This window comes from Zosterops lateralis (genome assembly GCF_965231275.1).
Source record: "Zosterops lateralis genome assembly, chromosome: 22".
Taxonomy (NCBI): domain Eukaryota; kingdom Metazoa; phylum Chordata; class Aves; order Passeriformes; family Zosteropidae; genus Zosterops; species Zosterops lateralis.
Genome location: NC_139782.1, coordinates 7,189,987 through 7,203,724, shown reverse-complemented (window position 1 = coordinate 7,203,724; position 13,738 = coordinate 7,189,987). Strand labels below are relative to the sequence as shown.

Below are 13,738 nucleotides of genomic sequence, written 5' to 3'. Positions count from 1 at the left end.
CTTTCCAGACATTCACTAAACCTACTGCTCTCATAATAGCAAAATCTCCCTTTTTGTTTGCTTAGAATTAAGGAAAAAGGTTGAGAGAAGTTCTTGGACATAGGCTAAAGAGGTGATTTTATTTTATTTTATTTTATTATATTTTATTATATTTTATTTTATTTTATTTTATTTTATTTTTACTTTATTTTATTATTTTATTTTATTATTTTATTTTATTTACTTTATTATTTTATTTTATTTTATTTTATTTTATTTTATTTTTTAATTTTATGTTTTATTTTATTTTATTTTATTTTTTTATTAGAAAGATTGATAAATAAAACCCTTATTTCCTGCACTGAGAAAGATCAGAAGAGGCCCTGTGTGTTTTTAAGTGTTTTGCATTACACAAGGCTCTTCACTCATTAACCAGGTGGAAATCACAGGGAGGGGATGAAACAGCACATGGAATTTCTTAGAGAAAACACATTAAATCTAAACTCACTTGCAGCACCAGCTCAGAATAGACAACATTGGTAACACTGATGGATTTGCAGGTTCATCGGAGCCTTTCTGAAGGTTTTTAGTTGGAAACTTCCAGCTGGACACTGATTAAACAAGTTATTTGTTGTTATTTTTTGCAGTGTCTGTTCTGGGTGCTCCCAGCACCAGCTTTATTTGGGATTTTTGAGGCCGAGGAGCACAAGGGGAGGGAGCTGAGCACCCTGGGGTGTGCAGGGCTCAGCAATCCCCGCTGTAATCGGGGGATAAATGCAAAGCCTGGCACTGCCAGCCCCGTGACAAACGTGCCCAGCTGAGCCCTGTCAGGCCCAGCAGAATGGCCTTTGTGTATCTTGTCAGGAGATTTGTTTCCCGGGATAAAATATGGGACCTGTGAGTAACACACACACACACACACTAAGGCAAACATCAGCGTGCTCCTTCCTCCTTCTCTCTCTCTCTGTCTCTGGGGTTATTTATATCTGCCTGTGTGTACACGCAGGATGCTGCAGCATCTAATGCATTTCATCAAATTATCAAATGGTATTAGGAGGCCTCGTGCTGGGGCTGGTCAATAGCCATGGAAACCACTCCATAAAAACAGAGCCGTGCCTGTCAGCGCCCCACCAGCCCTGGGATTTCCTGAAGCTGCTTCACAGCACTCGTTACCCACAGTAGTTTTGTTTTTTTTTTATTTAAATAATTGTGGCACAGTTTGTCTTCGTGAACAATAACGCTGACAGAATCCTGTCATAAGCAATCTTTTTAAAGTTGAGCAGAAGCGGCGAGATCGAAGCGTTTGTGCTAAAAATCCGAATTACGCACTTGTAAAAATTAAAATATTGTGCTCCAGAGCCACTTCCACTTCTTATTCAGATTTATCCACAGGTCTGAGCCTTGTTTTTGCCCCAGCCCTGTGTCTGAGGTTATTTTAGCCTGGCAGCTGTCGCTCTCCTGTGAGCAGTGCAGCATCTCCTGCAGCAATGGACACACAACACACACAGGGGTGTGGAATTTGCTGTCTGTCATTTGTGCAGGGGGGAGAACAAATTCAATAATCAGTGCCAGGCAGTCTGCTCTGTGAGACACGGGGGAGCAACAGGTCACCTCTGATTTGGTGTGCAACTATTTCTGTTCTGTTGTATTTAAAGCCATTTTAAGGTCTCTGTTGGTGAAAAGGAGGAGCTGTTGTTGCTGCAGGGAGGATGGGGCATGATGCCTGAATTATTGGAGGATTAGAATAGGAAGGGGGATCTTAAAAAAAGTATTGTTAAACTTTAGAATTTCTGAAATTATTTTTGTTGTTATTTGTATATTAAGGAGTGTTTCCCTCACCTTTCCAAGAGGCACAAAAGCTCCTTTAGAGTTGGGTATCTCACAGTGCCCTCAGTGGCCCAGGGACAGTTCTGTTCATCAATAAAGGAGCAATAGGTCACCTCTGATTTGGTGTGCAACTATTTAGTTCTGTTGTATTTAAAGCCGTTTTAAGGTCTCTGTTGGTGAAAAGGAGGAGCTGTTGTTGCTGCAGGGAGGATGGGGCATGATGCCTGAATTAAGGGAAGACTAGAATGGGAAGGGGGATCTGAAAGTGGTTTTTAAAAAAAGTATTGTTAAACTTTAGAATTTCTGAAATTATTTATGTTGTTATTTGTACATTAAGAAGTGTCTCCCTCACCTTTCCAAGAGTCACAAAAGCTCCTTTAGAGTTGGGTATCTCACAGTGCCCTCAGTGGGCCAGGGACAGTTCTGTTCATCAATAAAGGATTGACTTTATTCCCACTTGGAAATTTGGAACAGCATTCCAAGACCCCTCTAATTCTGTTATTCAGATTTCTGCATTTCCAGTATTCCATTTCTGACATCCCATTGGGGTCAAAGGGAAACAGTTTGTCACAGGTTTTATTAATAGATTTGAATCACAACACAAACCAAATATAACATAGTTTGGTTTAAAAGGGATCTTAAAAAATAAATTAAATGGTTCCCTAAGAATTCCAAGTGCACCATAGTTGGCAAAATAATGAATAGGAAATTGGGTATTTTCATTTAGCAGGTTTCCATCCTTGGTGAATTCCTGCAGAGGGGAATTTCGCTGCTCCATGGGATGTTGGGAGTGGCTTTGGGCTGTGTTTGTCATTTCTGCTGCCACCTTCTCTTGCCCAGAGCACCAGCCAGAGGTTTGTGGTGCCAGGGGAGTGATCCACCCATGAGAATTCCTTGGGAAAATTCACCTGGTGTAAAAACGAGTGTATGAACTCATTAGGGACCAGCTCTACTCTGTGTGCACTCAGTAATATCCTGCTCTGCAGGTACTTGTGTGACTCCTGCCTGTTTTTGGGGGCTGATCAGGAAAATTTTGGGATCTCAGACACCCCTTAAACACTTAAACCCCAAGTGCTGCATTGGCTGGTTTGGAAGGAGGAGGTGGGAATGAGGAAATCACACACTGGAAAAGGGACTGTGATCTCTAAGCCTTTACAGGGAGTGGTTAATTTTTGTTGTCTCCCTGGCCCCAGGCACGTTCTTGGCAAACTCTGCAGTCTTGCTGGTTTTTGAGGGTCAGGGTTAGGCGAGGATAGATGGATCCCTGTGGGAGCAAACCTGAGCTGGAGGTTCCAGAGAGGCTCTTCCCTCTCGCCCAGGGTTGTGCTGGAGCTGCTCAGCACCATTTGAACACTGAATTTTACCTTTTTACCTCGTGCCCTTCCCAACCTGAAAAAGCTCTGATCACTGCCCACCTCCTTCCTGCAGATGTTTGCAAAAATTATGTGATCTAAAATATGTGAAGCCAACTTGAGGCTCGTTTCTGTTTAGGGAATTATAAAATCTCATCTCCTTTCCTTCCCTGGAATAGCAGGGCCCACGTACTCAGCATCCATGATCCTTTTTAGCAGAAATAAATAACAAATGGAATTTGTAATTTACTTGATGTTTATACCTGTCCACGATGTTTATAGGAAAGGAAAAGGCCTTCTATATTTTTTTTGCTTGTTCCTTTTTAGGGCATTATAAATTACCTTTTCCCTCATGCCCATCCCAGTGTAGAAAGGCTCTGATTGCTCTGCCCACCTCCTTCCTGCAGATGTTTGCAAAAATTATGTGATCCAAAATACGTGAAGCCAACTTGAGGCTCGTTTCTGTTTAGGGAATTATAAAATCTCATCTCCTTTTCTTCCCTGGAATAGCAGGGCCCACGTACTCAGCATCCATTATCTTTTTAGCAGACAGAATTTGTTTATTTACTTGATGTTTATACCTGTCCACGGTGTTTATAGGAAAGGAAAAGGCCTATTTTTTTTTTTTTTTTTTTTTTTTTTTTTTGCTTGTTTCTTTTTAGGGCATTATGAATTACCTTTTCCCTGGAATAGCAGGGCCCCTCATACTCAACATCCCCTGTCAGTTTTACAGGCAGAAATTTGTTATTTGCTTGTTGCAAATAACAACTGCACGGTGTCCATGTTGTTTATAGGAAAGGAAAAGGCCTTTTATTTTTTTTTCTTTGCTTCCTTTTATGAAATTAGGAATTCTCATTTCCCTCTCTTCCCTGGAATTAGTAGGGCCCCTCATACCCAACATCCCCTATCGCTTTCACAGGCAGAAATTTGTTATTTGCTTGTTGCTAATACCTGTCTATGGGTGTCTATAGGAAGGGAAAACCCCTTTTTATTCTGGTGTTGATAGGATAGGGAAAAAATCCTTCTCTAGAACATCCCTTCTAGAGAGAAAGGGACACTTTGTTTAGGCCTTAAACCTCCTGTGCGCGGTGGGGACGGGCCGGGCCCTGAGGGGGTCACGGGCACGGGATGAGGGGATGAGGGGATGGGGGGAGAGGACGAGGGCGAGCAGGGGAGAGAAGGGAGAGAATGAGAGAGGAGAGAAGGGAGAGAACAAGAAGGGAGAGAACGAACAGGAGAAGAGAGAAGGGAGAGGACGAGCAGGGGAGAAAAGGGAGAGAACGAGAGGAGAGAGAACAAGAGGAGAGAGAACGACAGAGAAGGGAGAGAACGAGAGGGGAGAGAAGGGAAAGAACGAGAGAACGAGAGGGGAGAGAACAAGAGGAGAGAGAAGGGAGAGAACGAGCAGGGGAGAAAAGGGAGAGAACGAGGGGAGAGAAGGGAGAGAACGAGAGGAGAAAAGGGAGAGAACGAGAGAGAAGGGAGAGAACGACAGAAAGGAGAGAACGAGACGAGAGAGAAGGGACAGAACGAGCAGAGGAGAAAAAGGAGAGAACAAGAAGGGAGAGAACGAGCAGGAGAGACGGGAAAAGAACGAGAGGAGAGAGAAGGAGCAGCAGTCCCGCCGGCCGGGGCCCGCCCGGCGCTGTGGGAGCTGCTGAGGGGCAGCGCCGGGAGCCGGGGCCGTGCCCGTGCCGAGTCTGCCGGTACTACCGGGGGCGGCACCGGGGCCCATCCCCGGCACCACCGGGGCGGAGGAGGAGGAGAAGGAGGAGAAGGAGGAGGCTGTGGCGGCAGCGGCAGCGGCGGGCCCCGGCAGGCTGAGGGCGGCCGGCGATCCAGGCCGCCTTTTGCGGCGCGCCCCGCGGAGCCGCCCGCCCGCCCAGCCCCGCCGCCATCACACGCCGGGCGCCGCCGCCTCTTCCTCCTCCGCTCCGCCCGGGCCCTGCGAGCCGCTCCGGGCTGGCCTCCGCTCCCTGCCCCGCCGGGAGCCCCACCGAGGATCCTGGGGCTGCCGAGGCTTTATTGAACCCCTCCTGCCCCGAGCCCCGAGCCCCCGGCCCGGCTGTGCAGTGCCCGGCCCGGCCCGGCCCGAGCTGCGGGAGCCGCTCCCGGGAACCGCGGCTCGGATCTTCTCTGGAAAAAAGGGACGCGAATGGGATTTTTCAGGGCTTTTTTTCCCCTATTCGGAGCCGTGTAGGTGCGTTTGTTTCTCCGGTAGAGCTGCGACAACCGTTTGGAGGAATTTTTAAATTTTTTAATTTTTTTTATTATTTTATTTTTTTCCCTGCTGCTGACACGCTGCTATTTTTTTTCCTTTTTTTTTTTTTTTTTTTTTTTTTTTAATTTTTATCTTTTATCACAGAAGCGGTTTATCAAGGGCTTGAGGCAGTACGGCAAGAACTTCTTCAGGATCCGAAAGGAGTTGCTTCCCAATAAGGAGACCGTGAGTACATTTGGACTTTATATAATTCCCTTTTCCTCTCGCTGGTTGATCTTGCGAAACTCTTCCCCCCCTTTTTTTTTTTTTTAACCCCAAAATTCTCAAATAAATCCAGAACCAGCCGAGGCAGCTGCTGATTTTTTAAAATTATTATTATATTTTTTTTATTATTATTATTTTTTTAGTGCAGTTTTTTTAGGTCTTGCGGAGGTATGAAAGCTGTTACATAAAAAATAATCGTCACGGCTGTGGACGGAGCCACCGAGCCCCGGGTGAAGTGTATTTATGGAGACCTAAAAATCTAATTTTAAATCCTGACATTATGACGGGATAATACATTTTTGTGTCACCCTCTTTGGGGGGGGGTAATTAAAGAAAACCTAAAAAACAAAACAGGATCTGATGGGATTGGGTTTAACTCTTTCCCTTTCCCTGAGATTGGTGTTTGGGGATGGATTTGTGATCTCTGAACTTCTCAGGATTATATATATATATATATATATATATATAAATATTTGACTGCCCACTCCTGCTTCTGTTCCTTAAACTGGAATAATAATGAGTAATGTAAATGACAAGGCTGTGGGATTAATTTATCTGCGTTTTTTTTTTTTTTCATCAGCAGAATAATTTCAGCTACGTTGCCTGCCAGTTTTCTGTTATTCCACCCCAAAATCCTGGCAGGGTGGAATAAAACCCTGTTTTGTCCTGCAGAGGGTTTGGGACACCTTGGGAACCTCTGTCAGGTTTTTATTTGTCCTAAAAGAGCTTCAATTCCTGTCCTGGAGGTGCCCTTTAACTGCAGGGAAAGTGGTTTCGTTTTTGTTCTGGGTTTAAAAAGGAGATAACTTTGTGAAAATCCAGCTGGATTATTTCCTAGCACTATATTAATGTGGAAAATACTGATTTAAAGCATCACACAGACTTTTGTAGGTGTGGAGTGTGGATGGAAGAGGAGAATTGCTGTGATAATATTTAAAAATCTCTCAGTTTCTGTAGGATGATGATTCTGTTCTCCTCCCCGAGAGACAAGTTGTTGTGAGAACACACAAATCTTTGGGGTGGGAAATAGTAACACCGTGTGAGTTAAAAAGGAAGGGGAGGAGGATGAGACAATAATTACAAGTTTGGCTCATTCTGGTGAGAAAGGAAACTCAAATTACTGCTGGAGTGTTGGTGGAGTGGAGGATTCTGTTGGATTGTTGGATTTTGAGGCCCTGAAATTGAAAGAAATGTGGATCTTACCTGACAAACCCAGCAAATCTCATTCCTTTCCTCTTTTCTCCAGAATAAATCCTGGAATGGATGTAGTTTTTTGCAGTGTTTGCTTTTAGAAATGAATTCTGCTGATGGCAAGAGTTTTGCTGAGGGGCAAAAGTCTTTCCTGTAAGTTGGAATTACAGCAGCTCTGGAGTGTGTTGTGATTTTATAAATTGAATTTTTTATTTTAAATGTGAAATCGTTGGGGTAGGAGGGGTTTGTGATGGAGAAAAACAGGGGGAAGGGAGGAAAAAAACCCTGAAAAATAAAGAGGTTGGGCAGGTGCCTGGCCCTGTTTGTGCTACTTAACTTCTTACATTGAGCTTAGGGTTTTGTAAAAGTTTTCCAAATGGTGTTAAACCTCACACAAAGTCTCTTTTTTCAAGTGTTATATTTTTGTTTCATTAACTCTAATTTTTTTTTTACTACAGAGAAGACTAAATATGAAGTCTGAGCTGTGGGAAGGATGGTGTTGATGGCTTTGGGCTCGGGGTTTTTTTTTTAGCCCCTGTGGTAACTGATCTACAAATAACCTTTGACCTACAGCGGGTTGTTTATAATCTCTGCTTCCTATTTTTGCCCACAGGCCTCACTTCTGCTTTCTTGAATTCCCAATCTTTTTTTTTCAGCCCAAATTTACAGCTGTTTTTGCTATGGGAAGGCATTGCAGGATAAAAGCTGCACTAAATATTCGACTGCCCACTTCTGCTTCTGTTCCTTAAAGTGGAATACTGAGTAATGTAAATGACAAGGCTGTGGGATTAATTTGTCTGCATTTTTTTTTTTTTCATCAGCAGAATAATTTCAGCTGCTTTGCCTGCCAGTTTTCTGTTGCAGTTTGAAGTCACCTTGTAGCAATTCCAGAAACACCAGAAAAAAGGCTTTAATTCTCCTGTTCAGCCTCCATATTTAACATCAGTGAAGCTCTAAAAAGTTGTTTTATGGGTATTAAAGCAACTTGCAGCTACTTAAAGATGTGTCAGGGGCATTTTTGCTCTTGGACATCTGATTTAATAAGAATTTTCCTTCCTGAAGGATGTGGGGAGGGGACCCAGGAGGTTTTTCCCTCTGCAAACCCCACTAAAAGTTACATCTCCTTATTATCATGATTTTTGTAACACATTCCTTTTCCTAGACCCTTCACTGGGGGAAAATTCTCCCTTAATTCCACCCTAAACCCTATGGCTGGAACATGGAAACATTGAAAGAAAAGCCCTGCAGCAGAAATCCAGAATTCTTGTAGAGCCCAGGCCTATTTTATATTAAATCAAGCTGAGGCTGCTGTGCAGAAAATCAGGATATAGAGGTGAACATGACATTGTATTTTTGTGCTTTGGGATGAGAATTAGGCCATCCTGTTCTGAGTTTTCACAAGTGTGTTAAGGAATGTCCTATTTGAGTTGTGCCTTGGCTTTTTTTCCCCCCTTCCATAGTTACTCTGCAATATCTTTGGAGAAAACCTTGTATTTATCAATTAACTAGTTTTAACATAGTTTTCCAGCAGTTTTTTGAATTATTTCTTCTAAGTGAAATAATTCCAGTCCTCAAAAACAAAAAAAAGCTTCATGAAAGGGAATGTTTATTCCATATCAAAGGTGTGTTTGGGTCTTCGCTCTGCTGGTTTATTTCGAATTTCCAGTTTATTTCCATGTTTATGTCCAGGAGGGGTTTGTGGGAGTAAAATAACTGCAGTGGATCAAGGCAGGTGCTGCTTTAATGTTGGATCAGTGTTAACCTGCTCATCCTCAGAGGAAAAGTGAGAGATTTTTAAATGAAACTCCTGAAACTTCCTTGGCTTTCCACTGAAATGCACCTTCTCCTCTATTTCCATGTAGTTTTCTTGTTTTTTATCTTATCCCCGGGGTGTTTTCCCCTTGGTTGCAGCTGATGAGGTGCCCTGCTCTCCTTTAGCAGCACTTCTCATTCCTCTTCATGGGGAAAAAGTAAATTGTGGAGGCTTTTCAGTGGCACGAGCAGTTTTCAATAATTACTTTCATTTAAATTCCCATGTTGTGAAGAATGAAAGGTGCACAGCTGGCAACAGTTTTCTTAACTATCTGGTTTGGCTTTAAATGTGGTTTTATTCCCTTCCCATCCACCCATTTTGGGGGATAATTTGCTAAAACTTGGTGCTAATACAGGATTTTCTGAGTATTTAACATTCTGCTCTGAATTCTTTAGATGATTACACCGAGCTACTTGAATTTGAGAGTTTTCAGAAGCACCAGCAATTTGTGATAGGCCTGAGATAAAGGTATTTAAATGCCTCCAAGGTTGGGGATTGCCTTTCTGTGCTCATGGAAACAGCTTTAACTCTGTGTTGGCTTTGGGAATAGAGGCAGGGAATGGTGCAGGGCAGTGCCAGGTCCTGGTGTCACCTTGCTGCCACCCAGAGCTGGCTCCTGTCCCCTCAGCCTGTCCTTGTGCTGCTCTCAGACATTGCTGGGAGAGCCTCAGGCTGCTCTTGCAGTTTGTTTGAGCTGTTTCCCAGTGGCTGAGCTCCCTGCAGCCTGATTTATTTTAGATTTTCAGATTTTTATTTTTTCAGATTTTTATTTTTTTTAGATTTTTATTTCCGTGTTTATGGTGGTGTCTGAGCAGGGGAGCTCCAGTCTGGTGCCCCCAGAAATGGGGATGTGTGTGACTGTCCCTTTCTCAGCCTCAGGAGTGACATCCTGTTGTCCTGCCACACTGTCACCATGACCTTTGCTGCAGCTAAATTGAGGTTTTGGAGCCACCTAGTCTATCTTGAGGATGGATCTGAGCACTTTGGGCCCTTCTGAGATCTCTGGGGATGTTCTGGGGCTCTCCAAAGGCTCCTGTGTTCTCCAGGGACAGTTCTGGAATTCTGGCATGGTCCTGTGCCCCCTCTCCTCCAGCTCCTCCCCAGCCCTGCAGGAAGCCCAGGAGGATGAACAGTGGATCTTTGTGCAGGCTCTGGGCTAATTTTGTGTTGAATTTCCCTGTCGAGCACACAGGTATCTGCGGTGTGTGTGATTGTTGGTTTGGCTGCTGAGCAAGGGATGACAGAGTGCAATCCAAAGATCTCGCCTCTGGCTGGATGCTCCTTTATTTAGCTCTTAAAGCACAGTGTAAACAGGAGTTATGAATATTGGCTGTTTCCTGACATTGAAGTACCTGCAGTGTGCTGGATTTATGCACACAAGAACTAAATATGCATCGTTTCTTTAGGAAAAAAAATGGTCTCTCTTCTGATAGTAAAATCTTCCTCTTCAAATTAAACGCTGCTGGGATTTACCTCAGAGACTAAATAAGCTGTGCTCTGTTAATGGTAGGAGGCAAAAGGAGTGCAGTGTGGAGCTTTCAGCATAAACTTCTGTTTAATTTTAGATCGGGGGTTTAGATAAACAATTTTATTCTTGCCTCATTAATGCTTAATCTTGTGTTACATAACACACAATATTGGCTTCCTGAGCAGCTCTTAAATATAGTGCAAATGTGTGGTGGCTGAAAGGTCAGTGCAGTCACCATCTGTGCAGGCTGGCAAGGTGGGCTGTCCCCTCTGAGGACACACACAGCCCTCCCCACGTCACTCCTGATGGCAGCCAGCAGCCCCAGCAATATCTGTGCACAATTCTCCTGATGGCAGCTGAAAAGGTAGAGGCTTCTCCCTCGACACAATTGTTCACACAGCCAGAGTGCCTTTGATCAAAGGAAGGGGGATAATTAGATGAATATCTCTTGGTCTGTTGGTATAAAGTGATTACTTAGCCCTACATTGGCTTTTTAATATTTGCATTTAGCGGTGAGGCCTGTTTGTAGCAGGAGCTGCCTTGTGGCTGTGGCGTGGGCTTTATCCCTGCTCTGCTCTCCCCAAGGAAATCTGCTTTATTTGAGGCCACATTCCCCTAATGATGGAATATTAATACACAGCAGTCAAGCCATATTATTTCCTGCCTTCAGAGAGGGGACAAGCCGTGGAAGCCTTTTCTGTCTGAAAGCTGAACCTTTTTCTTTAATAACTTGTCCTAGCCTGGATGCAGTCAGAGCTGAAATTTTCCATTAGAGTTTGAAGCGACTGCCAACATAAACAGCCACTGCTTCTTTTCATTTCATTTCATTTCATTTCATTTCATTTCATCCTGCTCACTGCTGCTGCTTCCAGAGCGTGGCCATTGCAGGCACAGGGCTTTGCTCTTCCTCACACGGGGGGCTTGTGGCCTTCACATTTCCCCAATGATTTCAGATGATGGGCTCAGACTTTTTTTTCCTTCAGTCACAGCAAATATCCCTCTGGGCTTCAGTCCAGTCAGAATGAGGGGCAGAGGCAGAGTTGCTTTTCCTGTGTAAGTGAAACCACAGAATCATTTGCATAACAAACTCTTCTGGAAGGGAACTGTGCTGCCCTTTTGTTTTTTTTTTTTTAATTATTATTATTTTTTCCTGTTTTTGTGAGCGTGGCTGTCTGAGCTGAGGGAGGAAGAGCACTGCATTAATGTTTGACTCAAGGTGAGGGCAGGGTGCTGAGGCAGCTCCGTGCTGCTCACCAGGAGCCAGGAAAGCCAAGGAATGTAATGAAATGCTGAGCTCAGATGGAGATATTCCTGAGTTTAAGTGGCTCTGAGCTGAAGGCTGTTTGCACAGGGATGTTCAGTGTGTGTGTGTTCGCTGGGATCTGGTTTGCTTTTCAAAGTTTAACTGTTAAACCCATTGCAAATGTCATAACTTTATTGGATCATAAACCAGGAGGTTTGGAAAGGTCTTTAAAGAGACGTAAAGGTTTAACTCACACACCCCGTGGTGTCTTTGTTCATCTCTAAAAGGGGCTCCAGGTGCTCACACAGTTCAGTCATTTGTGTTCCTTTAGATCCAGTTCCCTGAGTGTGTCCTGTGAATTCCCATGTCCTGGAGCTGCTTCCTGCCTGCTCTGAGCAGCCCTTTCACCTGGGCTGTGCCACGTCTGTGCCCCTTGATTAATGATTGATTAATGATTGATTAATGACCGGCTCCAGCTTCCAAAGACCAAAATACCCCTTCCCAAACCTGCCTGTCTCAATTCCAGCAAACAAAAACCAAAGGAAGGAAGTACCTAAAATCTGCTTTGTTCTCCTTGTTTTTGTTTTAAATCTCTTAAGCGTTCTCTTAAGAGAATAAGAGGATTAATTTTCAGTTGTATCGTTTTACTTTTGTGTTCCAAAGGTAATTTACGGCGTCATCAGCTCAAAAAATGAGCTGCTTATTTGACTTTCTTCCTAAGAAACCCTCAGAGATGGAGAGCATAAAAGCAGAAGGTGTGTTCACTGTGCCAGCTGGACTCTAGAATTGACTTCAGCATGGGCAATAAATCAGCTCTGCACTCCAGTGGCTTTTTTTTTTTTTTATTATTATTATTATTTTACATTACAAGATTGGATCTCATTGTTTATTTTTCTCTGAAGGTTTAGAGGTAGGTAGGAGTAAAATATTGTTGCAAGTAAAAGAGAGGCCATTAGGCAATTGCATTGAGTTCTGTCAGGGAGCCAGAAAGGACAATTTCTGCTTTGTGGGGAGAAGTCTGTAGTCAAAGATACAAGCCAAGATTATTTGGGTAATTGATACAGTATTGTCTGAGCCTTCCTCAGCAACTGAGAGAACACAATGCTGCTCCTCAGAGTTCTGTTCCACTGCATTTTCCTTACTTTCTGTTTGTAATTCACCATCCTAAGGAATTCTGGTTTGTTTATTTTCCTATTGTGAGTTCTCTTTTGCATCTGTGCTGAAGGGTATGTGTGACTCTGGTTAAAAATGCTTTTTTTTTGTTGTTCATCAACAGCTGTATATTTATTCTGTATTTTCATTCCCCTGCGAGAAAAACCAGCGGCTTTTCTTCTTCCCTGGCAGTTGTCAGATTGTATCAAACACTCAGACATCAACCCCGAGGTCCTGTGAATTGCAGGTACATAAAATAGGTGTCTGGTAAAGGATTTGTGCAGTTTATTTTCATGGCAAGACTCTTCTCCACGGCTGCCATGCATCAAACCTTTGCTGGTGTTTGTTCCCCATCCACTCAGTGACTTTAAAACCTGAAAATGGCTTTTCAGAAAGGCAAAAAAAAAAAAAAAAAAATAAACCAGGCATATAAAAGCAGCAGTGCTGTTTGTGGGACATCCCTGTCCCAGCTCAGTGCTAATGTTATAAAAATCTGGGTAACTCCTGGAAGAAATGAATGTGTATAATCCTGCCTGGGGACTGACTTTTGGAATGGCTTAGGAGAGAAATGCTCTCCAGGTAATCCTCAGTGTGTATTTACAGAGTGTGAGACAGAGATTACAGTTTCAAGAGCTGCTGCAGCAGTTTCCTTTGAATTTTCGAGTTGAAGGAGTAAATAAATACAAACAGCTTTGGACTCGTCGTGAGCCGTGTTCCAGAGGAGTCAGAGGAGTTTCTGCAGAGAAGAGTTTGGTCCCTTAAAATTCCTTAAAACACTCAGGGAATTGTGCCTGGCTTGTGTGGGGTTCACAGAGCAGCAAAGGATTGTGCACTGGGTAAAAAACCCTCTTTTGGCAGAGAATAAAATGTACTTTGAGTGTGCACAGAGCGTGGAATGAACCTTAATCTTCCACAGGAGATCACTGGGCTCAGTCTTCACCTCCTACCCCTGATAGGAAGAGCACCCAGTGCCTTCCCCTCTCCAAAACCAGCCCCCAAAACACATCAGTCACTCCTCCTAAAGATCCTGTAAAACTGTGCTGCTGGAGCTGGGAGAAAACACAATCACAACTCCAGGAGACAGATGCACTCATTTTGTCAGTTTTGTTTCCAAGCAGCTGTAAAAAAGAAGCAGTGCTTGATTACTGAGAGATTTTTTTTGTTGTTGTTGTTGCTTGTTTTTCTGGGTTTTTTTTCATGCCAAGGAAGACTCCCAGGGATTACAGAG

General features: G+C 43.5%; 1 protein-coding gene across 7 annotated transcripts in view; it reads left to right on the top strand.

The window, feature by feature from the left end:
• RERE (arginine-glutamic acid dipeptide repeats) overlaps positions 1-13,738 on the top strand; it is a 168,961-nt gene that overhangs the window by 120,921 nt on the left and 34,302 nt on the right. For all 7 annotated transcript variants that reach the window (XM_083876821.1, XM_083876819.1, XM_083876820.1 and 4 more), the window contains one exon: positions 5,524-5,604. In XM_083876821.1, coding sequence (XP_083732947.1) covers positions 5,524-5,604 — 81 coding nt within the window. The remainder of the gene's footprint in view (positions 1-5,523; positions 5,605-13,738) is intronic.